The 27,118-nt window shown below is 42.8% G+C and overlaps 1 protein-coding gene across 9 annotated transcripts in view; it reads left to right on the forward strand.

Annotated features, from left to right (window-relative positions):
* The window catches only part of SYT2 (synaptotagmin 2), a 1,362,149-nt gene that overhangs the window by 1,311,995 nt on the left and 23,036 nt on the right, over positions 1–27,118 (forward strand). For 7 of the 9 annotated variants that reach the window (XM_069633618.1, XM_069633614.1, XM_069633617.1 and 4 more), the window contains 4 exons: positions 11,206–11,340; positions 17,776–17,943; positions 18,791–18,958; positions 24,176–24,293. In XM_069633618.1, coding sequence (XP_069489719.1) covers positions 11,206–11,340; positions 17,776–17,943; positions 18,791–18,958; positions 24,176–24,293 — 589 coding nt within the window. The remainder of the gene's footprint in view (positions 1–11,205; positions 11,341–17,775; positions 17,944–18,790; positions 18,959–24,175; positions 24,294–27,118) is intronic. The other 2 variants (XM_069633620.1, XM_069633621.1) reach the window with 1 other exon arrangement.

Raw genomic sequence — 27,118 nt, forward strand, 5'->3', positions numbered from 1 at the left:
CCCTCAGACTGCACTACCAGCAGCCTTATTTGATGGGTGCACAAGGACTACCATAACCAAAGTTTGCAAAAATGAGCAGTTGCACGGTATACAAGACTAGCTAATGCATCTGCTGCTTGCCGCCAACTCAATGACCTGAAAGCGTGAGGTTGATGGAGAGGACAGGGTCCCAGACTCAAAGAGTTTGATAGTTGACTAGTCGAGCCAGGGTGGATTGAGGGAATGGCATTTATATTTTGAATGTCGGCAAACACATATATCGCCTTGTAGAAGACCAGAGGAAAGCACACAAACATAGAGCCATTTTACTTCGTCTGTGTAATTGCTTGCTCACGGTACATATTTGCTGTTTCTCAGCCAGAACAGTCTTTCAAGTGGACAGGACGCTAACATATTTTGAGGCTGAAATCAACTGTGGTGCAGGGAGCACAGGTGCAAACTGGGTCAATGGATTTTTCCCCTTCAGTAGACAGGGCTCTGGCTTTGAAAATTTTAATTTATTAGTTGCACGAACATGCATCACTACAGAAAGCCAGGCCAAAGAAAATTTTAAATAAGTATAAAGAATGCCCAGGCATAATCTGAGTAAACTTGATTTGCACTGACACACTGATTTGCTTGTGTCTCTGATTGATATTATTATTCTTTATTTATTTATGTTGGACATTTATTGAGTGCAAAATCTATGTTCTGGAGGAAGCTGGGCACTGTACATCAGCATGGATTACAGGTAGATGGGTACAAGGGCAACATTCCTGATAATAACAGATTTGTTTCTGCCATGCTATTTAGATTATCAGGTAAGAGTTAACAATTATATACAAGTGTGCTTAAATGGGAGTTGTGGGGTGTTCCTTAAAGGTTGCTTGGCAGCAGCAATAGTTGTCTGTGTGTATTTGGGGGCAGGGTGGTCAGTATTTTACAGGGTATTAAGAAGTTACTCGTGGTGGAGAAGTTCTTCATTTCTTTTGTGTGAATGCATGATAATATCATTATAGTTATGTAGTTTTAATAAAGTTGCCCTCAAACCCGACTGATCAATGGGTAACTTCACCATTATCTTTTCCTTCTCCTTTTTGCCTACCGTTGCTTTTCCATCAATCACCTGAAAGGACGGCCAGAAAAATGTAATCCAACCTATAGCTGCTACATCAGCACATGTCTGCGGCAGCTTTCCCCGGCATCATTTTATATATTGACCTCAATATTCCCATCCGATATATATTTTCCATATCAAAACAAGCCCATGGTTGCTTCAGCAATTATCAGTTGGTAAACTGAGCACAATACTTGCATCCAACTTATAGTGGCCACGTCATCACATGTCTGTCGAAGACTTTGAACCACCAAACCCACTTCCAGTCTATAGGGGATCCATCAGCACATACCTGTCAATTACTTACCAATCAACACCTGTAAAGGAACCACCAAACCCACCTCCAGTCTATAGGGGATCTATCAGCACATACCTGTCAATTACTTACCAATCAACACCTGTAAAGGAACCACCAAACCCACCTCCAGTCTATAGGGGATCCATCAGCACATGCCTGGCAATGACTTACCAATCAACACCTGTAAAGGAACCACCAAACCCACCTCCAGTCTATAGGGGATCCATCAGCACATGCCTGGCAATGACTTACCAATCAACACCTGTAAAGGAACCACCAAACCCACCTCCAGTCTACAGGGGATCCATCAGCACATGCCTGTCAATGACTTACCAATCAACACCTGTAAAGGAACCACCAAACCCACCTCCAGTCTACAGGGGATCCATCAGCACATGCCTGGCAATGACTTACCAATCAACACCTGTAAAGGAACCACCAAACCCACCTCCAGTCTACAGGGGATCCATCAGCACTTGCCTGGCAATGACTTACCAATCAACACCTGTAAAGGAACCACCAAACCCACCTCCGGTCTATAGGGGATCCATCAGCACATACCTGTCAATTACTTACCAATCAACACCTGTAAAGGAACCACCAAACCCACCTCCAGTCTATAGGGGATCCATCAGCACATACCTGTCAATGACTTACCAATCAACACCTGTAAAGGAACCACCAAACCCACCTCCGGTCTATAGGGGATCCATCAGCACATACCTGTCAATTACTTACCAATCAACACCCGTAAAGGAACCACCAAACCCACCTCCAGTCTATAGGGGATCCATCAGCACATACCTGTCAATTACCTACCAATCAACACCTGTAAAGGAACCACCAGACCCACCTCCAGTCTATAGGGGATCCATCAGCACATACCTGTCAATTACTTACCAATCAACAACTGTAAAGGAACCACCAGACCCACCTCCAGTCTATAGGGGATCCATCAGCACATACCTGTCAATGACTTACCAATCAACACCTGTAAAGGAACCACCAGACCCACCTCCAGTCTATAGGGGATCCATCAGCACACACCTGTCAATGACTTACCAATCAACACCTGTAAAGGAACCACCAGACCCACCTCCAGTCTATAGGGGATCCATCAGCACACACCTGTCAATTACTTACCAATCAACACCTGTAAAGGAACCACCAGACCCACCTCCAGTCTATAGGGGATCCATCAGCACACTCCTGTCAATTACTTACCAATCAACACCTGTACAGGAACCACCAGACCCACCTCCAGTCTATAGGGGATCCATCAGCACACACCTGTCAATTACTTACCAATCAACACCTGTACAGGAACCACCAGACCCACCTCCAGTCTATAGGGGATCCATCAGCACATACCTGTCAATGACTTACCAATCAACACCTGTAAAGGAACCACCAAACCCACCTCCAGTCTATAGGGGATCCATCAGCACATGCCTGTCAATGACTTACCAATCAACACCTGTAAAGGAACCACCAAACCCACCTCCAGTCTATAGGGGATCCATCAGCACATGCCTGTCAATGACTTACCAATCAACACCTGTAAAGGAACCACCAAACCCACCGCCAGTCTATAGGGGATCCATCAGCACATACCTGTCAATGACTTACCAATCAACACCTGTAAAGGAACCACCAAACCCACCGCCAGTCTATAGGGGATCCATCAGCACATACCTGTCAATGACTTACCAATCAACACCTGTAAGGGAACCACCAAACCCACCTCCAGTCTATAGGGGATCCATCAGCACATACCTGTCAATGACTTACCAATCAACACCTGTAAGGGAACCACCAAACCCACCTCCAGTCTATAGGGGATCCATCAGCACATACCTGTCAATTACTTACCAATCAACACCTGTAAGGGAACCACCAAACCCACCTCCAGTCTATAGGGGATCCATCAGCACATACCTGTCAATTACTTACCAATCAACACCTGTAAGGGAACCACCAAACCCACCTCCAGTCTATAGGGGATCCATCAGCACATACCTGTCAATTACTTACCAATCAACACCTGTAAAGGAACCACCAAACCCACCTCCAGTCTATAGGGGATCCATCAGCACATGCCTGTCAATTACTTACCAATCAACACCTGTAAAGGAACCACCAAACCCACCTCCAGTCTATAGGGGATCCATCAGCACATGCCTGTCAATGACTTACCAATTAACACCTGTAAAGGAACCACCAAACTCACCTCCAGTCTATAGGGGATCCATCAGCAAATGCCTGGCAATGACTTACCAATCAACACCTGTAAAGGAACCACCAAACTCACCTCCAGTCTATAGGGGATCCATCAGCACATACCTGTCAATTACTTACCAATCAACACCTGTAAAGGAACCACCAAACTCACCTCCAGTCTATAGGGGATCCATCAGCACATACCTGTCAATTACTTACCAATCAACACCTGTAAAGGAACCACCAAACTCACCTCCAGTCTATAGGGGATCCATCAGCACATGCCTGTCAATTACTTACCAATCAACACCTGTAAAGGAACCACCAAACTCACCTCCAGTATATAAATCAGCACATGCCTTTCAAAGACTTAGCAATTAACACCTTGTAACTAATCCACCAAACCCGCTTCCACTCTATAGGTGCCCCATCAAGTTGCATGATGTTATTTCAAGTCATACTGAGAATTTGCACAGTATAGGGGGATGCTGATTTCTCACTTTCGGGTCCCAAAACCAGTCAGCCAATCTAATTCAGAGCATCATATTTGTTCACATGCTTGAAGAGCCTAATTTTCTGATTTTGGTTGTTTTACCGAAGTAGAATTATCTGCAGCAGAATTGACCGTAGTCGATTTCACGCGAACCAGTTTCTCCTTTGGCAAAAGAACCCAAATGTGGCTGCCCCTCCCCCACTTACCTTTTTGCTGTTTGCTGCTGCTTCTCCTGTACCCCTGCGGCGTTAGTTGCAGCCTCTTTTATTGTTAGGGCGTTCCCCTGCTTCCATTGGCAAGAAAGCGGGGGGCACTCTCGAACCGCCGGAAGCCAACAAATACCAAACATTGGGAGCCGGGGACACCCCTGCGACCTTGTTCTTCATGTTCGGTATTTTTGTGCTTCGGTTTTTCTGTACAGGCCGGATTCGGCCAAATGGTCCATATGACAATGTTATTACGAGCAATTTGGGTGTTTCCACATTTTCCAATATGTGTGTATATAATCTACAATGCATAAGCTAATTATAGAACTCCAAGGACACCATGTTAGGCACTCCAGGTCCTCTCATTAGCCATGTATTTTTGCACTCATTTTCCTTTGTGCCCATTAATAAAAAATACTTGTATGTTGATGTTATATTTATCAATTATATCGTTAATTCTGCTGCGTTGCTTTTTATTACCCGACTCAGTGCTCCTCACTTTGTCACCCTGAAAACAATGAACAGCCAAGCTGTGCCTGTTGGGATTGCAATCAAGGTATTAGCCTATTTGACCTAAAACAATTGACCTAATGACCAATTTTATCAAGTTTTGCACGAGTGATTCGCTTTCGGGGCAATTTGGTTGCATATAACGCAAAATACCAACCCTGGAGAGCAGGGCTTGTGGTGGTGTTTCCTGCTCCCCATGTTTGTTTGATATTTAGCAATTTTGGGAGCATGGTGGGGGGGGGTGCATTCAAATTGGGCCCTGAGCAGATATATTGCGGTCAATTTGCCACGATAAAAATTGGTCACACACCCCCAAACCGTGTTTTAGGGATTACACACAGATCTCCAGCGCGACACTCACTCCACACAGATATTTGCATGTATCAAGAGAAATATATCTGGCAAGCTGCGGGTTACCCAGCAGAGCATTGCAACACCATGCCAAATGCATGCTGGTACTTGTAGGACATTGTTTTCTAGACTTATCAGTTGTGTTGCTGCAATCTGCTGACTAGTCTGTTTTCAGGTATCGGGGCATGCTGTCTGCCGTCAACCATGAAAATCCTTATTTGCCGGGGAAAGAAGATACCATATACCAGAATGTACACATTTTCTTGCATTAATGTGTTTTATCTTGTGTCCAGTGTATAGGTGTTTTGCTGGCGGGGCCTATATCCGGGCATTCTCACTCTTTAATGTAAAGTTGGAGACAAGTCACAGATCAGTAGCTCTGCTTCTGCGTTAGAACTTGCACATTTGTAACTATTTCATTATTTATTTTCCTCTGTCCAATAATAATTAACAGAAATTGGGTAGTAATAGCAGTTTGTTAAGGCAAGTGGTGACAACACAATGAAGAAGGCTAGCGGCTATAGGGATAAGATCCGCTTCTGTGCAAGGTTTCAACTCTGATATTAAAAGGGATTCAACGATCATCCTAGATAGAAGGACCAAACCCCCAAATCGTGTTGGATAATGTTTTTTTTCCATCATCGACAAAAGCAATAATTATTTATTGCATGAATTTGACAGATGTTCCTCCGGTGAGCACTCAAACCTCCATACTTGAGTACGTTGAAGCTAGTGACCACCGCCACTCTTGTGTGTTTCAGTGTTTGTGTTGGTGATTCGATTTGTATTTGTGGATCTGGGTGAAGTGGGCTGACCTCTGTGTGCCATTTTCCCTCTGTATTCCTGAGCTTGGCATTGAGAGAAACAAAAGACCACACCCCTGCCCTATTCCGCCCCAAATCCATTCTTCCTCCCCCCACGGGCATTATGGCTTATTCCATTGCTGCTCTTGGCTGGCAAAAGGTGTCCACATTCAGAATTGCTGATTTATAACTCATTTTCAAAAGTAACTCCTGAGACATGCGTGTTGCTGTTTTTAGCCAATAAATTGTGGCAAATGTTGCTGGTTTCATTCCTTTCTTATTGTCCCAACAAAACAAACATAGGTATTTACTCACATTTTAAATGTCACCCAATAGAGTTGTAAACGCTTGAATTGGTACAGATTTAATATCTATCTGCTCAAACAATGGAAGCTGGACTGAAGGCAGATAACAGATGATTCAAAATGGCGCTAATGAGCTAATGTAGTTTGTAACAGAACATAGGTAGGCCTTTCTATATAATAAGGCACTTGCTTCTGTGCTCGGTCCCATGTGACTGTTAGGCTGCCCGATAAACAGAACTGGATTGGGAAAGGGATTGGGCTCTAGCACCCGAAGGGATGGAATTTTAGTTTTATGGCAGCTTTGGAGCATATGGGGGTGTCATTACAACATGCTGGACATCATATTCTCAAAAGCTACACCTCATCCTAGACCCTGCATACTGAATCTCAAAAAGTAACCAATATAGGATGTTGGCTTTTAAAAGAATTGCTACATTGGCAAGAATAGGATGTAAACCTATATTGTGCCATTAAAGGGAGTAATAACCCATCTCCACTCAAGAGAAATCAGCACACAGCACACTGGTGAAAATGTTTCAAAAAGTGGAGAAAACAAATATTTATGTTTACTCTGACTTGCTTACTTGTTACTTTTGTTCTGGTTTTTTAACCTGTTTTGGCTGCGTCTTATAAAGCAAATACAACTTTTTAGCAAATAAATCATGAAAAAACAAACTCAGGAGTGAATAAATATACTGAAAAAATTGGGATTGCACCTGGTCCAAACATTGTCAGGCTCAAGGTCGCCTCTGGTTGCCCGGGAACTAATGGATACTTGGCACAGAACCTCTCCTCCCTCCAGAGCACCCCAGAAGGGATTCTAGGGCACCGTGGATAAGGGAGCAGGCAGAACTCGCAAGGATTAGGGACGGAAACTGGCCTCTAATCTTGGTGGCATGATTTCATTGAAGTGGACCCCATTCAATTTCAAACACAAAAGGTCAGGAGAAGGGAAACAAAAGGACGTTATATGTTGCTGCTCCTGTAATCTACCAACCTCACTGGTTCTCAAGGCTTTACATGTTGGACAGACACTCATCCAACAACATTGGAAAAAGCATTGAAGATTAAACACAATACACTATGGAAAGGACTCAGGATAGATCACATACGCTGCCGGTTTGCACTGTAGATGATAAGGCCATACAGGGTACTACAGAAGATCACTAGGGAGTGGATGCATGTATGAATTGGAGCAAGGGAGAACCTAGTCAGGCAAAGCACACATGTATTGGAGAGATTTTACCAGAAGACGTAAGGACACTGGTTGCTGATTCGCCTAAATTTGCAGCAATCGTGTGGTATAACTCTGTGATTGTGTACTCGATCGGTTATAAAATCAGATGAACTTCTTATGGCCTCTCCGTAGCACAATGGCCTTTCGACCTGAACATCTTGGGGGTCACCTGATTACTTTGACCGAAAGGATGGGTGACTTTATTTGCATTTCAAACTGAGACAAAACAGGTTTGAGAACTTTGAAACCACATTCAAGGACTTGCAATGACCCATCAATTATTTTTATGAAGTTTTAAAAACACAATCACACGTAGCCATGTTAAGAACATGTATTAAGCAATTAAAAATAAAGACAAAACTCTTTAAGTAAGGTAACAAAGGGATGGAAATTACCATTTTCTATAATATCTTTGATATTACAAGTTCTGAATGCACAATCCAATCACATCTGAGACCACCCGTAGCTTTTTTCTAACTTTACATCATTTCCAAGAAGAGTGCGATTTAGTTAGACTTTCAATTAGTCCCAGGTCCTTTATCATCTTCAGAAAGCCTGCACTTGGAGAATGTTTCAATACACAGAAGTGTATGCTTCATGCAATCCTATTAGTTGATTTTATTTTATCCTCCCTTTTCGATCCTTTTTTCCTAAAAATAATTACTCTATTCATAAAAAAGTAAGCAACTTAACAAAAGTGTTTGAAGACGATTGCAGTCCACCGATCACAGGGAAGGCAACTAAAAAGAACAGTAAAACTCCTCAAACACCCTTAGATAAAGACAGAAAGAATGCAATGTGAACTTTGTTGTCTTCAAGTGTCATCTACATAATTCAGTCAGCTTCGCACCCTAGGTCCCGGGTCTCCAAGTCCAGTCTTCAAGTGCCCTGCCATGGCACATTTTCAGGATAACCACTGGCTATGTAGAAATCATCTCACAAGTATTCACTATAATTAAATGGATGTTGTTGGTATATCATGAAAATATGGAGTGGATCTGTCATTTGATTACCAGTCTTGTAGACCTCTGCCCTCGGTGCATCCAGCCCTACCAGTGCTTTAGCATTCAAAGAAGACCATACATGTCGTGACCCAGAAGTCCCCCAAAATGTAAAAGTACTGTTCTGGCTAGCTTGAACATGAAGTGTGCAATCCCAGAAAATTGGTGCAGGTTGAGCAAGATGGTGACCTCAACCTAGCAGAAGAACACAGCTGAGAATCCGGGCATGCACCGGCAAAGTGAGCTCTAGCCCGCTCTGCAAGCAAAGTGAAACCCTTGCATAGATTACCATATTCGGTTTTCTTGGGGGACCCCACCGTTCCATTCAGTAGAATCGCGATGCGTTGATTTCTACATTAAGTAAACAACTGCAGCACAGAGCTTCAGTATTTCCATTATTGGGTTCACATTAAGGTATCCCAATGTATATATATGTTTCTCATACAGTTCTCAGCCGGTAAGATAGATCAGTGGGTTGAGTGCTTACTGCTGTGATTTGTGCGTGATCTGCAGGTCGCATGTTCGAATCCCGGCAAGTCCAAATCAGCCTTTCATCCTTCTGAGGTCGATAAATGAGTACCAACATCCTTTTTTTTGTATCACCGTGTTATATGTAAGGCGCTAAGGCACAAGCGCTATATAAATAGCAGATCATTATCATTATGCTCAAAGGAAAACTAAAAGTCGCATTATGCACTGCGATTGGGTCTTCGAGAGCCAAGGGGTCGATTTCTCTTATCGCAATATTGACATGTTTCATCATCCAAAGGAAAGTTCTAAAACCGTACTGTAACTTAGCGCCACGAGGCTTATGGTTACAATAAAACAATGCAACTGCATCAGTTTGTTTCAGATGAAATTAAAGCCAATGCAGGGAAACAAACTCTACCTTTGAATGTTAAACTGCTGGGAATCCTTTGTCTTGTATATTAAATATGATATGAGAGGTTATTTACAAACGCGCTTAATAACCAGAGGTTTTTAAGCACGGACCCTGGAATCGCACCTGTGGTGCTCCGTATCGTCTTGCTTCCAAGGCGAGCACGTTGCCCCTGAGCTATCCTCCCGAGTCTGCATTTGTAGCGCTAAATACATTGGTAGGCTGGTCAATTGGAGGTGTAGGCTCTCTAAAGCGGCTTGTTTTTGAGTTTGGTGGATTACATATAACAAATACTTAAATATAAATGCATACCTCCCTGACACAGTGGGTCCCATGCTGACCCTTACACTGGCCCGGGGCAGAGATCTTTGGGTTCCTCAAAGCCATCAGCTGTTATTTCTTGCCTGTGAGTTGCTGTTTCTGTGCCCCTTTAATTTCCTTGTTTTCCCCCCTTTCTGTGCCTTCCATGTACCTCTGTGTTGTTCTGTCTTCGTGTTTTCTGACCACCCTGGATGGCTGTGAACGGTAGGTCACTCTGAATGCTTCTTCGCATCTGTCTCCAGGGGTGCGGGGTGGGTGATCCGAGCTGTCAAGAAATCCCTTGGTAAGAGGGGGACTTCACTTTCCATCCAGTTTGTGTGCAGGTATCTTGGAGAAGGTTAAATGAGGACCTACATTACCCAATTTCACAGCCTTAATTCATTGAAATCAACATGTCACCTCATCCATCGCTTTTGCGCTCTAAAGTGATTAGCAATGCATCCATTCTAAGAAAACATGCATAGAATGCTAAGCAAGCGCCCATGTGACCAATGTGATTACCTTTAACACTACTTATGGGAATTTCTGGAGAATTGTGCTGTATATTCTGCCGACGAGCCACCCAACTCTCCCAATACTAAAAGCGAACCAGGCTCTAACTGTGCCTGCTATGTCACAACTTGTTTATCATTCTTGGAAAGTGCTCTTAAAAAAAAAAAGGACCCTACATTTAAAGAATCACATAGTAAACAAGGAGCAGACTTTTCAAAGACTCTCGATTGACTGGTCTGATGGACAAGCTCTGCACGTGGGCTAAATTGCCTTGGTCGATTCATATCCCCATTTCCAGTGATGCGGCTTTGCATGACTCAAGTCCTTCCTCCCCTACTGACACATCGTATGATTTTAGGCATGTTATACTTGGTGCATTTCTTGAATATAACATTATGAGGAATGCTTGGAAAGTGGGCAAAAATGTTTTAAGCAATTTAGAAACTGGTCTGGATACCAGGTGCAAAGGAGCATCATGTTTTGAGGTGTGGACATATACTCTATTTCTCCACTTGAAGGAAGTCGACATAATGCCAAGTGACGGCTGCCAAATGGTGGAATTATGCATAGTAGATACGTAATATAGCAGAGGTCAGCAACACTTGGCTCTCCGCATGTTTTAAACTACAACTCCATGCGCCCTATCCAGCGGAGCCAATGGTGAGGGATCCTGGGACTTGTAGTCTGAAACATCTTGGGAGCTGCAGGTTGCTGGCCACTGCGATACGGTGTGGATGAGGTCCACTTGGATGAAGAGTGCCTCGCCGTGAATCGGGTCATGATGAGGTGCACACGCTAGACCGGCATGAGCACGGCTTGCACTGAGCTCTGAGGCATTTTGGGAGTTTGGCAGGCTGCGAGGCCATTTCCAGAGGTTGGCATGACTATGGGGGAGCTCTTCTCTCACCATGAAAGATGCGAATGCTCTTGCTTTCATTATAACTCCTTAAAACCCACTTGCTAAGTGTGATTTCTCTCATTTATTGCCCCAGAATAAACAGGAGGACGACGACGATGCAGAAACCGGACTGACGGAAGGAGAAGAGAAAGAGGAGGAGGAGGAGAAGGAGGAGGAAAAACTTGGCAAGCTGCAGTTCTCTCTGGATTATGACTTTCAAAACAATCAGGTGTGTGAAAATAGCAGCGGGGAATAATCCTAACAACCTCTTTATAAATAAGTAATTCAGTCAATGAAATGCTGGGAGTTCTTAGGTTTAAATCATGACTACCCATGGGTATAAATGTGACTTTTGCAATGCTTTTTATATTTGGATACATTTCCCAGTCTACCTTGCCCGGTTCAAACCGATATGAAATAAACCCAGTCGTGTACCTCCTTCATAACAGCTAGTATGCATTTCAGCTCCCGCAACGAAGGATTAGCGTAGCATGAACGAAAGAAGGTTTAGCGCACCTCTCCACCTGCAACCAATGAAAAATCTCCATGAATAACCACTCACCCCATTGGTCAATCCCAACCTACTTCTTAACAAGAAGCGTTCTCGTGGATAATCCAAGCATCCTATTTGCAGGCACTGCTGTCCCTTCTGGATCTCAAAAGGTCAAGCGGCTGCCTCTCCTTGATAGAATCCAAGATGGACCAAGCGTATGTTCCATCAGATTAAGAAACATAACTGGATCAGGGAACACTAGATTTCTAAACTTTAAATGCACAAAGATGAATGAGGTTGCCGCTGGGGACAGTCGTTCCTGCTTCCTTGATATCTTCTGAAAAGTGCGAAGGTTTTACTGACTGGAAGGTTAAGTGGGAGGAAACCAGGAACTGTTGACTTTTAGAAGAGAGAGGACAAATAGTTACTACATGTTTGGCCATTATCCGGTCAATAGCACTTACCTCTAGTCTTAATTAGACTGATGGGCCACAACAACAGGAAATAATGCAAAACTAGAATATGGATATATCATTTGCCATTGAAAACTCGTCAAAAATGCTATTACCACACATACTCTAAGCCACCGATATTTTCCAACTTTGTCACACTATCCGCCTTTTGTATACTCCTTTGGATGACAATGTACATTTCAGAACATTTCCAGTGGCTAAAAGTAGTATATATCATAGAGGTTACAGAACAGTTATATTCCAGTAGTTAGATCATTCATTATTAAGTATCTAAATATCAGTCTCCAGATTGTAACATTACAATGGATATGTTAATGAATGATTATTGTCTAGGATAGGGAGAAAGGGTGGAAGCGAGAGAAGGCACACAGGGGCATGAGACAATTGAGGTTGAATGCAGAGGGGATCGAAGGGAACAAGATGGCGAGAAAGCAGAGATACAATCTGACTTGTACTGAGGAGCAAGACCACTGATAGCTTTCTAGACCAGGAGAAGAACTGTCAAAATGAGTGGTCTTGCATGGAAAGCCAACTAGCATGTTGTCGGTAGGCAGAGGTGGTGCAGGATCTGGGAGGTTACAGCGAAGTAGAAGTCTTTGTTTAGAGAAAGAAAGGAGTACAGAGGCAAGCACAGGAGTAGGCCTGAACAGTAATCTAGTTTTCTGAGAATGAGGGTGAACATTAGAATGTTCATAGGATGGTTAGTAAGAAATTGACACATTTCCTGAATGCTGAGGATGTTAATGCAAGCAGAAGAGGCAGAGGTAGTGATGAACTGTTGCAGTCAGATGTCAGTATCAAAGAGGACCCCGAAGTTGCAAGCCTTGGTTGGGTGAGAGAGCAAGACGGTCAGGTGAGAAGGCGATGTGAGGGATGGCATTGGAATCTCAGAGAAAGATTTTTAATTTTGAAGAGTTCAGCATGGGCTGTCAGGGAATCATGCAGGGATGAATTGCAATAAGAAAATTGGTACTACGCTCTGAGATGGCTGATGCTAAGGAGGGCAAGGAAAGACGTATTTGAGTGGCATCTGCAAAAAGATGATTGTGAAAAAGCCAAAGCAGGAGATATGTCTATTGATGGAGAAGAGCAGAGTTCCAGAAACAGATCCTTCCTGATGTTGCCAGGGAGAGGAGTGGGATATAGGTTAACAAGTCTCAGGAGGCTTTAAAGGATCGACCTACCATTTAAGAGCCAAAACAGGTAAGAGCTTTTTTTCAAATCCCTAGATCCTGTGGAGTGAAGAGGAGAAAGTTGTGGTTGTCAGTGTCAAAATGGGCAGTGAAGTCCAAACGGATGAGATTAAAAGAGAGTTTGGAGTGGCAAGCATCAGCGATAAAGTTGGAGGCATGCATGAGTGTAGTCTCGGTGGAGTGTTTACTGCAGAAGCCCAATTGAAGTGCATTTCCAACGCAATTATCCGGTTCTATGTGATTTTAACGAAAACGTTACACAGAGGGATGTTTTACCAAAAACCAAAAGACTGAAAAAATTACTGAATTTCTTTTTGCTTCGATTGGGGGGTCCCCCAAATCCTCTGTTACCCTATGATTTTAAGCCCACTCCAGCCCCCTCCCCACCCATTGTAATCCCTTACACCAACCCATATATAAAAAACGAAAACATTAAGTGTTTTTTCATTATTATTGTTTCATTAAAACATCCTTCTCTGAAAATGATTTCGTCAAAATCACTGGATACCAATTATCCTCAAACTATGTTGTGATCCTGTTGAAGATCACCCATTGAGGGACCTTTGAAGAATATGGAAGGAGGGAAACTGGTCGATAGTTTGCTGGGACATTTGATTCAGAAGAGGATTTCATCAGTAGGGATAAGATAGTTGCAGATTTGTAGGAGGCAGGAAAGAGTCCAGCAGAGAGAGAGGTTAAGATATCAGAGAGATAATGGGAGGTGATTGTGGCTGTCTTTACACAGTAATAGAGGGACAAGATTAATAGGAGCGCAAGATGAGGTGTTGCTTTGACGAAGGATGGGTACTAATTCCATGGGCAAGATAGGGGAGAGGTACTTGAGAGAAGAAGAGGTAGGGGAGAGGTGGTGGACAGAAATAGGATTGCGGAGTGTCATAGATTTTTGAGATTTTAGAGGGAAAGGAGTAAGCAAAGTCAATAGCAGAAAGGAAGAAGGCAATGGATGGTGGCTTGGCATGTCTCAGCAAATCTTTGAGGGTAGGTGAACTATTGTGGGGCCAAGTGTAAATGGAAGGGATACACTTTGTAAATTAGTAGGATTTGCAGAGTTTAGGCAGCATAGAGGTGAAGGCAGTAAGGACATTTTTGTAGGCTAGAAGTATGGTAGGCGCCCATTATGTTCACCTGCGTTGTCGGTGCATGTTTGTTTTGAGGGTCTGAATTTCAGAGGTGATCCAGGGCTGAGGATGAGGACGGGACATTGTGAATGTGCAAGCAGGATAGTGTTGGTCAAAAGGAGTAATAAGTGCCCAGTGAAAGTCAGAAAAAAGCACAGTCACCTGAAGAGGCATGAATGGGAGGAGACAGGAGAGAGAGGTCCTCACATCATCAAGGTTAGGGCAAAGTGTGTGCCGCCTGTATTTCCTCCTAAATGGTGTGAAGCAGGTGAATATGACGTTGTGATTCAGTGATGATAATGATAATAATATGACGTATATTTGATGCCACATAGCACCTGATGTATTTTCAACAGGCACAGAAGACTGACCTGTTCATCACCAAGCTACCCATAATGCCCAGCACCACATTTGATGTGAACAATTCTGAATAGCGTGAGAGCAGTTCATTTCCAGGTGTGACCAGAAAGAACTGTGGACAACCTATGAACCCTCCTTTCTAATGTCTGCATTGTAGCCCTTGGCTGGGGGTCTGTGGAATCCTTGCAAATTATACTAAGGCCATGAGACTTTCATAAGTGAGTGAAAGGAGTTTCCAAAGAACGTAACTGTGGAGACTCTTAGGGTCAGATTCTCCAAAAATAAATAGGTGCTGCAAATCCGAGATGCACCACAAATGCACCATTCACAGAAGTGTGCGTCTCAAAGATGTACACTTTATAAAAGGAGCACAAAATGTGCTCAAATTGGGTGGAAAGAATGCAAATGAAGCAATTGAATTATGCAAATGGGAGTAAGCACATAAAGTGAGCAAAGATACAACAAATTTACCCAAAATTCGGATTCACAAAAGCCGACCACTGGATTTTCTCAAAAAAATGCCCTTCAACACTTGCTCCTTACACCAGGTGGAGCAAATGGCCCTGAAAAGAGTGCAACTTATTTTCCCAACCCAAAATCCAAACAATGCCCACCAATCACATAGTACAAAAGCCTGTTACAGAGAGAGAGAGAGAGACAGTTGCATATTCCAAAATGGCCGATCCACTAGTCATCATGCTGCTGTGCCGACTGATGAGGAGGAGGAGAATGGTAAGGGAAGGGATCTATAGGAGGAGCATCACCTTATTTCAGCTGGCTGATGTAGAGGTCCTCCAGAGGTATTGCTACCCACCCCATATCAAACTGGAGATGGTGAGTCAGCGGGGGGGGGGGGTATCGGGGGCGGAGTCCTTACCACACCAGAATACGAGCCCATTCCATGCCACCACTCATCATGGTACTGTCTGGCTTGCATTTCTTTGCCACAAGTTCCTTGAGAAGGCCAGTGTCATTATAGAGGTCAAATCATAATCCTCACAGTCAGAGGCTCTAGTCAAGGGCATCAATTTCATCCTTACATCTGCCAGGGTACATAATGACATGCCTCATTATACGTGCATCAGAGCACAAATAGTGAGGGGGTTTTATGACACAGCTGGGTTCTTTGTATGTCAGCGCCCTTGAATGCACACAAGCAGGCATAGAACACTTGTGTAGGAGCAGGCAACACAGGCACACACTGCAACAAAGGCAGCATAATCGATCATGTGAATCCTATCTATTGTGGAGCTGCACCTGATAGCTACAGCTATCGGTTCTACTCAATAGCACAGCATTTCGAGGCAGGATAGTACTCCAATAGACGGTTGCCACTTCATCATTCTCTTATTCAAATGATCTAAGCAATCCAGAATAGTACTTGTTCCTTTCTGTGTCTTGGCATGCCAAGCGTCCTGTGCCTTTGTACTTGTTAGCCATGTGTTTTGTGTGAGTGACTGTCTCCATGTGGCGCCCTGATGCTTGCTGGCTTTCGTCACCTTATAAACAATTAAATAAATAAATAGCATGCAAGTGTCCCCAGAGGTGTTCTGGTAACACACGATGCCAACGCTTGGCCTCATGTCAGATGTTCAAAATCCTGACATATTTATGGTAAGAACAATGAGAGGATGTTAGAAAGTAGAGCACTTTCCATGCGGCTTTCGAGCAATCTCACAGTTTTTTTTACATAATTATGTTAATAAAATGCATAATCCCACTCAACACCGACACAGTAGGTATTGCTCTATGACATTCCTGAATGAGATGGCAAAACTACTACTACCTGAGACCTAAAAATGCTATGCACCTACCTAATGGAAATTAATCCACATTACAAAGTAGACTCCCACACAGCTGAAGGTAATAACCTTGCATTATTGTCTTATTCTCAGACTTATTATGCACATAACACAAAAAGAGAATGGACATGACACTAATTTTCTGACCTTTTTTTAAGCTAGATGTGCTCAATTGTGGGGGCATCTGGTGAGATGCAAATGTGTTGGTATTTGTACATAAATATTGTGCATAGGCATAAGTGCTACACACATGCACATCTCGTCAGATGCACTTTTGAATGCCCACTTATTATGTGCATCCTTTGTGCAACCATTAAAATTGTGCACTCTCTCACACAGGGCGTTTTAGGCGTTTTGCATGAGAATCTGTGCAGGGCAATGAGATGCGCTCTCGTGTAGACGCACCTTTTTGCACCATTGTGTATCTCATTGAGATGTGCATGTTTTGGAGCATCAGACCTTTGACCTCTACACTGTGTGCATCATGCTTTTCCAAGCCAGCTCATTGTGAGTAAAACCAGATGCCCATAGCAGGACCCGCTAAAGGACCTTGTAATGCGGCGGTAAAGGGTTAACGGCAACGGCACCCTTACCGTTGCCGACCCCTTACCGCCAACATCATTATGAGGCCCAATATATACATTAACATAGGGCTTCATTACAACTCTGGTGGTAGCCGTGCCGTTAAAAATGGCACGGCTGCTGCCAGAGTTGCATTTTTTACGAGCTCGGCGGACCTGGCAATTGCCCATATGTGGGTGCCGGAATCAAGGGCCTTCCGATCCCCATTCTGCCCCATAGGGATGAATGGGGATGGGGAGGTCGGATGCACCGGCACATACAGAGTTGTGCCGGTGCATCCGACGTGCTCTGCTCGCAGGTGCCGTTTCACCCGCCTGGAAATACCTGGCGGGTGAATCTGCACCCCCGAGCAGTGCACGTAGCATGGCGGTCCGGGAACTATGCTCCCGGCATGCTTACCAGTACTGTAGTTGCCGGACTGCCATGCTTGTAATGAGGCCCATGGTATTTTTTTTTTAACAGTCTAAAAATTAAATTGCAGGCAATGGCATGGTTTGGGCCATATTGATCAGCATTTTAGTAATATTTGGAACGTTATGAAAAGAAAAACAAATTCTTCTAGACAGAGCATACAAGTGGCGACTGAGCCCAATTAAGTACCTTCTTCTACTCTCCCTGACAGATGCAAGTGGGAGTTATTCAAGCCACTGAGCTGCCAGCTCTAGACATGGGCGGTACCTCTGACCCCTACGTCAAGGTTTTCTTTCTCCCAGACAAGAAGAAGAAGTTTGAAACAAAAGTTCATAGGAAGACCCTGAACCCTGTCTTCAATGAAACGTTCACTTTTAAGGTAAGAAGACCAAATGCTTCAACATTCTATTCAGTGATGTGTGGGTGTGTATGTGTGTGTGTGTGTGTGTGTGTGTGTGTGTGTGTGGGTGGGTGTGTGTGTGTGGGCGGGTGTGCGTGGGTGTGTGTGTGGGGTGGTGTGTATGTGCGTGTGTGTGTGTGTGTGTGTTTGTGGGTGTGTGTATGTGTGTGTGTGTCTGGGTGTGTGTGGGGTGGTGTGATTGTGTGTGTGTGGGGTGTGTGTATGGGTGTATGTGTGTGTGTGTGTGGGAGTTGTCTGTGTGTGTGTGTGAGTGTGGGGTGTGTGTAGGTGGGGGTTGTGGGGGTGTGTGTATTTGTGGGGTGTGTGTGGGGGTGTGTGCATGTGTGTGCTTGTGTGTGTGTGGGTGTGTATGTGTGTGTGTGTGTCTGTGTGTGTGCGTGTGTTTGTGGGTGTGTGTGTGTGTCTGGGTGTGTGTGGGGTGGTGTGATTGTGTGTGGTGGGTGTGTGTGTGTGTGGTGTGTGTGTATGGGTGTATGTTCGTGTGTGTGGGTGGGGTGTGTCTGTGTGGGTGTGTGTGTGTGGGTGTGTGTGGGTGGGGTCTGTGGGGATGTGTATTTGTGGGGTGTGTGTGGGGGTGTGTGCATGTGTGTGCTTGTGTGTGTGTGTGTGTGTGTGTGTGTGCGTGTGGCTTGTGTGGGTGTGGGTGTGTTCAATACTATCAGAGATGTAGTGATATGTGTGAGATTGCGCTCTGCTGTTTTATTATCAATGCCCACACTACCGTGGAGAGTGTGTGGGACTCCTCGGTAGTCCAGGGCACGCGCCTGCGTACTCAATGTTCACTGCTTTCATGTTTCCTTTACAGATCCCGTACCAGGAGCTGGGAGGCAAAACGCTTTGTTTGTCCATTTATGACTTTGACCGCTTCTCCAAGCACGACATCATCGGAGAGGTCAAGGTACCCATGAACACTGTGGATCTTGGGCAGCCCTTCGAAGAATGGCGGGATCTACAGAGTGCAGAGAAAGAAGAGGTAAGTCATAGAAAGAATTTGTTTTAAAGAAATGTATAAAAGGACTGTAGGTTCAAACTCAAAACAGGATAATGTCGCAAAAATAAATGTGTAGGACGTAGAAATATAACTTGTTTTTAAATATGGAGATTTGTGTACTGGAAAGTGGAAAGAATGTCAAGGTAGATTATATACATTAAAGAAATACAACATTAAGCCATAGAAATAAAGAGATAGGTCAAAGAAAGGAAAGTGATGTTAAGGAAAGAAGATCATGTCTCAGGAAAACTAGGTATCTCAAAAATGGTAAGTCATTCCATTAAAAGTCATAGAAAGTAGAGACCAGGTACAGAGGAAAGGGGGACAATTCTTGGAAAATTAGGTAATGTTCGTAGTTGACAGGTAAGCCATTGCAAGATTAGATGCATTATAGAAAGATTAATTGAGTTATAGAAAGAACAAATCATTGGCAGATATGGTAAATCACAGAAGCAAGAGTACACCAAAGAAAAATAATATTTGTGCTCAAAGAAGTTGTTCTAAGATGTTTATTTTGTTTCTAAAAAAAAATCATGTGTAAGAGTTAAGCAACTAGGGAATAGATTCAATATCCCATTCTAAGGCTGACTATTCTAAATAGTCTAGTTTGAAATCCAAATTCTTCCCGGAGTAACATCACAATGAAAAGTTTACCAAAGCAATATCTGACTACAAAGTGGCCATTGTAGCTACATTATAATTCAAGGACAGATATGTTTAAATATTGAAAGTGAAGTTAGTAGGATTATCGCATGCATTTAAGATGCCAAGATATTGAAGGTACTGTTCAATTCTAGATCGTGTGAAAAGAATGGCAGGTTTGTCAATGAAATCACACAATTCCTGATTGAAAAATGTCCAATTAACATTGAATAATGCTAAATTGTGCATTAATAACACCTTTTATTACAGCACTTAGAAGCAGACAGATGCTGGTATGAAGCACTATATAAACATTGTTTAATATTATTAGCAATTGATCAGAACACTCTACTCCTACCAAGGAATATAAATCCATGAAAAGCTTTTTTTTTAAAACGTGATTTGCAGAATAAATCTGAACTGCCCTATAACCACAGATTTTATATTTAAAATAGTGCAAAATGCTAATTGCAATTTAGTCCTACCAGCTACAGAGTCCCCCGGCCCTTCATAATCATTCAGCTCTTAGTTTATTTGACTGTAGTAATCATATGACTCCATGACTACACTTTTCCATTATGGAGCTGTCATTTAATACACAAATGCATTCTGGTACCTGGAGTCTTTGTTAGCTTAAATTGGACAAAATGTACCTAAGGAAGTAATGTTTGATAAGAATTAAATAATGGATTTTGTAAAGTGGTATCCACGTTACATGTGACTGTCTGATACCAGAACAATGGGATACTGCCTTGCTTTATAAGAAAATGCCGTTACTGTCGTTCGTCATTTCACCTAGGGCGGGGGGGTTTGCAGCCTGCTGTTCTCCAGATGTTTTGTAATGCGCCTGACATTATTCCTCATCAATTACTATACTAGACAGGGCAGGTGGGGGTTTGTAGTCAAAAACATCTAGAGAGCCAAAGGTTGCAGATCCCTGTGCTAAGGAAAACAGACATGGCGCTGAAATCTCGGCTGAGGTTAGCTCAGTAATTTCTCATCAGTTGCACTGCATAGTGAACTCAGAAACGAGCGGCACACCATTGCCAAGTAAGTCAGGACTGTGTGTAGCCCCAACACTTTATCCACAACCTTTGTAGGTTTTCAGTACATTGGGCCTCATTACAAGTTTGGAGGTAGCCGTGCCTGTAATAACGGCAAACTTGCAAATTATTCTGGCACCTGCGAATGGCCAATTACCGGGGCATTCCGGCCCCGCCGGACCAGGTATATGCTCATTTGCGGGTGCCAGAATAGGATGCTCCCCATCGGGCTCAATGGGAATGGGGAGGTCGGATGCACCGGCACCGTTTATAACATCCGACATGCTCTGCTTGCAGGTGCCGCTCTGCCCCCATGTCTGACCTGGTGGGCAGAACGGCACCCACAACACAACTCGTAGTTTGCCGGTTCGGGAACTACGGTACTGGCAAGCTTACCGGTATCGTAGTTTCCGGACCGGCAAACTCGTAATGAGGCCCATTGACTTGAATACAATGAATAGAAGAATCTTTGACTTCACTAAGGAGGTTTTCAGTCCTCCTAATTAGCAAAAAAGGTCAATTAGCACGTCTTCAAGAGATAAATAGGAATTAAGGCTCATTGTCGTTATCATCATTTGTTGGATATGACGTGTGCCTGTGAGACATGAGTATTCTTTTCACAGTGTAAGCATATTTCTAAATATATGCATTAAGCCAGCAGAGTATACAATGTGTTAGTAAATACATCATTAGTTGCCAAGTTTCATCTCTCCATTCTGACGTCAAGCATATATTTCAAAATTGAGTCCCTCCCTAAAGTACATTAGGACTAGTACTGAATATAGAAACCTAGTTTTTCTTGAATCAACATGCTTTATAACATCTGAATTCAATTGCAATGACTTTTTTCCATCAACATTCTTTGAACGTTCATTGACATATTTCTACATGTGTGCTCCACACCTCCGACATATGGTGAAACTGGTGACAATGCACAAATCTGCTAGACTAGACATTCACACCTTTGTAACAAATGTGTATGTTCAATATATGTTAGTTTCAACATTTGTCTTCCTTCCTTAGGTGTTCAATAGAAAGATACAGCTTTTCTAGTACTGTCCATATTGCTGCAATGGATTTCAGTAAACCACATTGCAGCAAATACATGCTGCCCACCTGCAGCGCTTGGAGCAATCAATTGAGTTGAACTGATGGCTTGCATATCGTAGATGACAACCTTGTTGACCACTAGTCTTGTGACATCATTGGCTCTTGCTAGGTTGTAGAGGGGACCTAGCACATTGCTTGCATGCTTGCCATAGCTTCAAGGCTCTGAGAGCATGCAATATAATGAAAGGCCAGAAGTATGTTTGTCTGATGCAGTCATGTGCAGTAGAGACTGCCGATTTACCTGCTGTGACCGCTAGAGGGCGCAATGACCTTAGTAAATAAGCTGTTGCCTTAGGAATCGATTAGTCTTGCTGTACGTTTGTCCACTCCTGATGCACCATGAACCATGTACACAGGTTTTCACACTAGTTTAACAATAAAACAGAGATAATATAGTTACCAAAACTAATGTATAAAAACAGACACAGCACGAAAATATACAGTGGAATATTTGTACATTGAACAGCCAGAGAAGCACCGGATGCAGAAATCGCATGGGTTAATTTAGTGTTTTATTACAAGTAGAAGTCTCAGAGAGCGATGTGGCCTTTTGAATAGCAGGTCACAGAGCGTGCTGTTATTAAAAAGGTCCTTATATCCCTAAAGGGATTCCGATTTCAATCAAATTTTTTATATCGAGATACAATTTTCAGTGGAATGAGTGCAACTCAGGATATCGTCTGACATGTTGTTCAAACAGGGCTAGTGTTTCAGGAAGCACTGCAGATGTATTAAAATTGTATTGCTGCAATGAGATTTAACAACTTACACTGCAGCAAAAAGTGTATGGCTCATTAAAGCTTATCGAAGGGGCAATACAAATATATATTTCCTTTTTTTGTTTTATTTATTTATTGAGCTATTTATTTATGTGACTGATATACAGTAAACATACATATTTCGATATTTTGATATCCTAAAACATTTCATAAATACATGTCTACACTTACAAAACTCACTTAGAACAGTATAGTACTGCCATCATAAAGATAAAATGAATCTGTCAAATCTGTAACCAACATTTTAGAAAACATTACAATTCATCTAAAACTATAGACACATTCTCCCACAGTGATAGAGATAACATTTAAAACATGGGTGCTTCCTTTAATTAATGACCTTAACCAACACCTCGACACTGATAATGAACTAACGTTGCTTGATGAAAAATCTTTTCACTCACAGCTCTCAACCCCAAACAAGTTCCCGCTTGTATTGAGGGAGGGCATTGCTGCGCCCAAAGTCATGTAATTGGTAAAGGAACTAAAAGGGGGTTGTGCCTGCTACAGTTTGCATTGCATCCACCTTTATTAACACGTGGACAATAACCCAAGCAAATTATAAAAGGTGCCCTGCTTTTAAACCTAGGAAGCTATATTTTCTGCAGAGTATAGTCCTAACAAACAATTTCACAGATATTCTGAGTGCAAGCCCAAGTGGTCTTGTGGGTAAGTGTCTCTACCCTGATCCTGGTGACCTGGTTTCGAATCTAGGTTTCGGAACATTTAAAAAACCCTTGAAGGGTGCAAATGTATTTCTGAGATCCGCAGACATTGTTTGCCAGATTCAGGATCTGGGAAAATCAGGCTCGATAACCAACACTGCACTTAAAAAATAAACAAAAATATTACCCATATGAATGGTACTCGGTGTGGCAAACTACAAAGTGCTGAAAATAGGAAAATATTACTCTGGTGACCAAATGGGGGTTGGGGGCAGGACGAGGGATAGAGTCATGGCTGAAAGGAGATAATCTTGAAAAAGGTTTAAAAACGCAGGACTAAAACTCAGAGATGACTTGAACAGGGCATACAAAAACATAATAAACCAACCTGACAATACAGTTGAACAAAAAGTTTGATTGTTGCTCTTTTTTCCGCATCCTGAGTGGAAGACTACAATGTAAGCCTACAAGAATTTCCTCTGATTCGAGAAACAATCATAGTGCAAGAAAAAGCAGATGTTTGTATTAATGGTCTCACACAACCTGCATCTTTATGCCCCCTTCCCATTTTTAATCGGACATTTTGCACCTGTTAAGACCCAATATGTGCTTGTAGTCATTCACTGCTGCCGTGTCTGCATCCATTTCACCTTCACTGCACTTTAAGTGCTTGTGTTCAAAAGAAAACAAAGATTAAAAAAGACAAAGCAGACCGGTGTCTCAAACTGCTGCGAACAGATGCTTGCTGTGGGGGCAATGTATCAAAGTGGATTTAGCGAGGGCATGGGCTAATTGTTTATCGGATTTGGGATCCGTAGAGAGATTTTTTGCCAGATTCTGAAACGGGGAACCTATGGCCCTGAACCTCCAGAGGACATGACTGCTTTATCTGCTAGTCCCAGGAAGGGATGTTGCCACGTATGGAAATAGCCATTTTCTTTTTTTGTTCATCCCTGATAGCAAGAGAAACTTGGAGACATCTGTATTTCACTTCGGTACGTGCCCACAGCTGGAAAACTCACCGTTAATATCCTGGAAGCAAAGAACCTGAAAAAGATGGACGTCGGGGGCCTGTCGGGTAAGTGAAGGACACCTTTCTACCAGAAGGGGGCACTGCATGCATAAAGGGCGCATCCCCGCACGGTGGGAGGCGGACATGAATCTTTCGAACTGCTCAGTTCATACAGGCATCAAAATGTAGATATCTCACACCACAACGTGTTAAGGTTTTTAAATTATTATGTCAAGTTTTAACAGTGGACACACATACAAGATACTGTTTCAGGTGTATTTTCAACGTAACCCTTTGAGTGCCTTTAGGGCTCATATAGTTATTTGAAAAAATGTTTTTGCTTTTTCCTTAGGATCTACATATGCATTCTACGTGGAGGGGGAGGGGGTATAATGTTGCCCTACTAAAAGCCAGGAACCCCAGTCAATGTTTTTGATTTTTTTTTAGATTTTACATTTATATGTACATTATATAATTATATATTATACATATAATATTTGCGGCAGTCTTGGGCCCTAGTGAGATTGGCCATCAAAAGGTTAAAATCAGGGGCGGACTGGTCTATAGGGAACTCTGGAGATTTCCTGGTAGATCTCTGCACCCTGGTCGTCTTTTGTGTGGTATTTCCAAATGTTCCCATAGGAAAATTGTTGAGTTTGCTGAAAATGTGTAGTAAGGGGCCACGTTGAAAATTATTTCCAGGGCCTCTTTTAGTTCCCAGTCCACCCCTGGTTAAAATTAGTTGTATTGCTCTTTTTTGGAAATGTAACTGACTGAAACAATATCCGAGATTCCGGTATATGTGGGGCGTTTTGTACCCCAGCAACCATTGTCTGTAAAAGACCAATCGACCGAGTGGTAGACTGGATCACGTGTCTGGTACACACGTCAGTGTTGGCCGTATCTTCAAACCACTCTCTTGGCACTGGATAGGGCATGTCCTAGGAACTAACACCCAGTTAAAATGTTTTTCTCTGGAGTGTCTTTAATCGTTCAGTGCATTAGCATACTGAGGTGCATGCTTTCATGTCAGCAGCGTTCTGCGCAATTTCCCTTAATCGGAATCAGGGGCTTGCCTAGTTATTGAACTCTTTTACAAAGCATTTAAGTGTTTGGCTACAAGGATTTCACCCAGGTTATCATGTACCAAGTGCAGACGCTTACCCACAAGACCACATAACTTGATAGTGTTTTCCAGGGAATATTTCACTATAGATTGTTGGGATAAAAAGGTGGACACCTTTTACACTTTGTCAGCGTACTTATTGGAAAATCTCCGCTCTCAGATCAATTTTCTGGTGTTGATTTTTTTTTTTTAATGCCATTGCTCTTTTGTCTGGTCCACTTTCTTCTAAGGGGAAAGGTCAAGTGAACCAAACTTGTATATTTCACTTCATGATATGTGCACTTTCTGTGCGTATATTCATAGGTGCCAGATTTTGATTTTTGCTATGGGGCCAGAAGTCACCACACCTAGTGATGCGAGGGAACTGTCCCCATCCCCTAGTTGAAACACCTAATTTTACAGCACATTTTGCAGCAGTGATGGGAAAAAAGTCATATGATTTACAGGAAGATATAAACATAACATCTCAGCAACAGTCACCTAACCTTCTCAGTTGCCGTTGCAACATTCTGTTATGGGATCCCCTGTTTCACCTTTCAATTCCTGCACCCCGCAAAACAGTTTGGCCTGCTTACCCCCTTCAATGAAAACCCAGGGGGTTCATCGATGAGGCTCACCTCTGATTTTGTCTGCTACCTCAAAATAAAGCCTCACTCCTGATATTGCCACATAGGTAAATGTTAACGGTGACACATCATACACTGCAAGTCACTCTGTATTTGACTCCTGCCTACACATGGCAACGTGTTTTTAATGTGACTTCCCATGATACCTTTGTGTATTACAGACTCATTCTGTGATATCATTTTCTGTAATATCACCACTCGCCATTGATCACCTTCACTCTGTCTGCGTAATGTTGCCACCAGGAAGGTAATAGGTTAGAGAAGACTCAGGGTTAAGTAATGCAGTGCTAGAGCAGAGCTCATTCTAATGAAACCCGTGCGAAGCATCAGTCCTCTCACACAAGCAGCTCAGTAATAAAGTAGGAGTCAGTAAATCAGACAGAGACACATAAAAACTTTATTTTGTAGGTGGGGTTGCATGCACCTCAAAAGACGCCAGTCACCCTCAAAATCTCAATGAGGTGGATTCACCATTATACAATGTTCTCGGCCCTCATTAAACACTGCAGCATCCAGATTGCACACTCCTTTGGCTCACGTTATCATCTCACTCACATCTAAACCTGGGTGACCCTGAATGCGGCTCTTATCTGATCCTCACACAGTCCTGATTGCACTGCTCCGGCACAGAGACAACAGAATTAGCAAGTCAATTAGAAAGAAAACCAACTCCCGATTAAGTGCCATTCAGTGCCGTGTAAGTCACCCCGAGGACTCACAAACATACACATAGATAGAAGTTCCATATATATATATATATATATATATATATATATATATATATATATATATATATATATATATATATATATATATATATATATATATATATATAGCGCTTGCTGTCACCTTGTCATGACTTCTTAGCACTGTAAATAACAGCGAGTGCTGCCCCTCTCTTGGATGGCAATCATGTAATAGACATCTGAACGATGAAAGGAAGATACAGCCCTAATAATAATCAAAAGCTCCATAATACACCCGATAATACCCCACTTGCAAAGCACTGCTGAACATATACATCAATAAACCTCGCATCAAGCCCCTTTTATGTAATGCACAGTCAGGTGTATGTTCTGTTGGCTCTTACATGATGTGTTGGGCTGTTATTAGGCTGTTTATTGGTAAGGGCCTCATCA

This window comes from Ambystoma mexicanum, chromosome 13 (assembly GCF_040938575.1).
Source record: "Ambystoma mexicanum isolate Mex_15411 chromosome 13, UKY_AmexF1_1, whole genome shotgun sequence".
NCBI lineage: Eukaryota > Metazoa > Chordata > Amphibia > Caudata > Ambystomatidae > Ambystoma > Ambystoma mexicanum.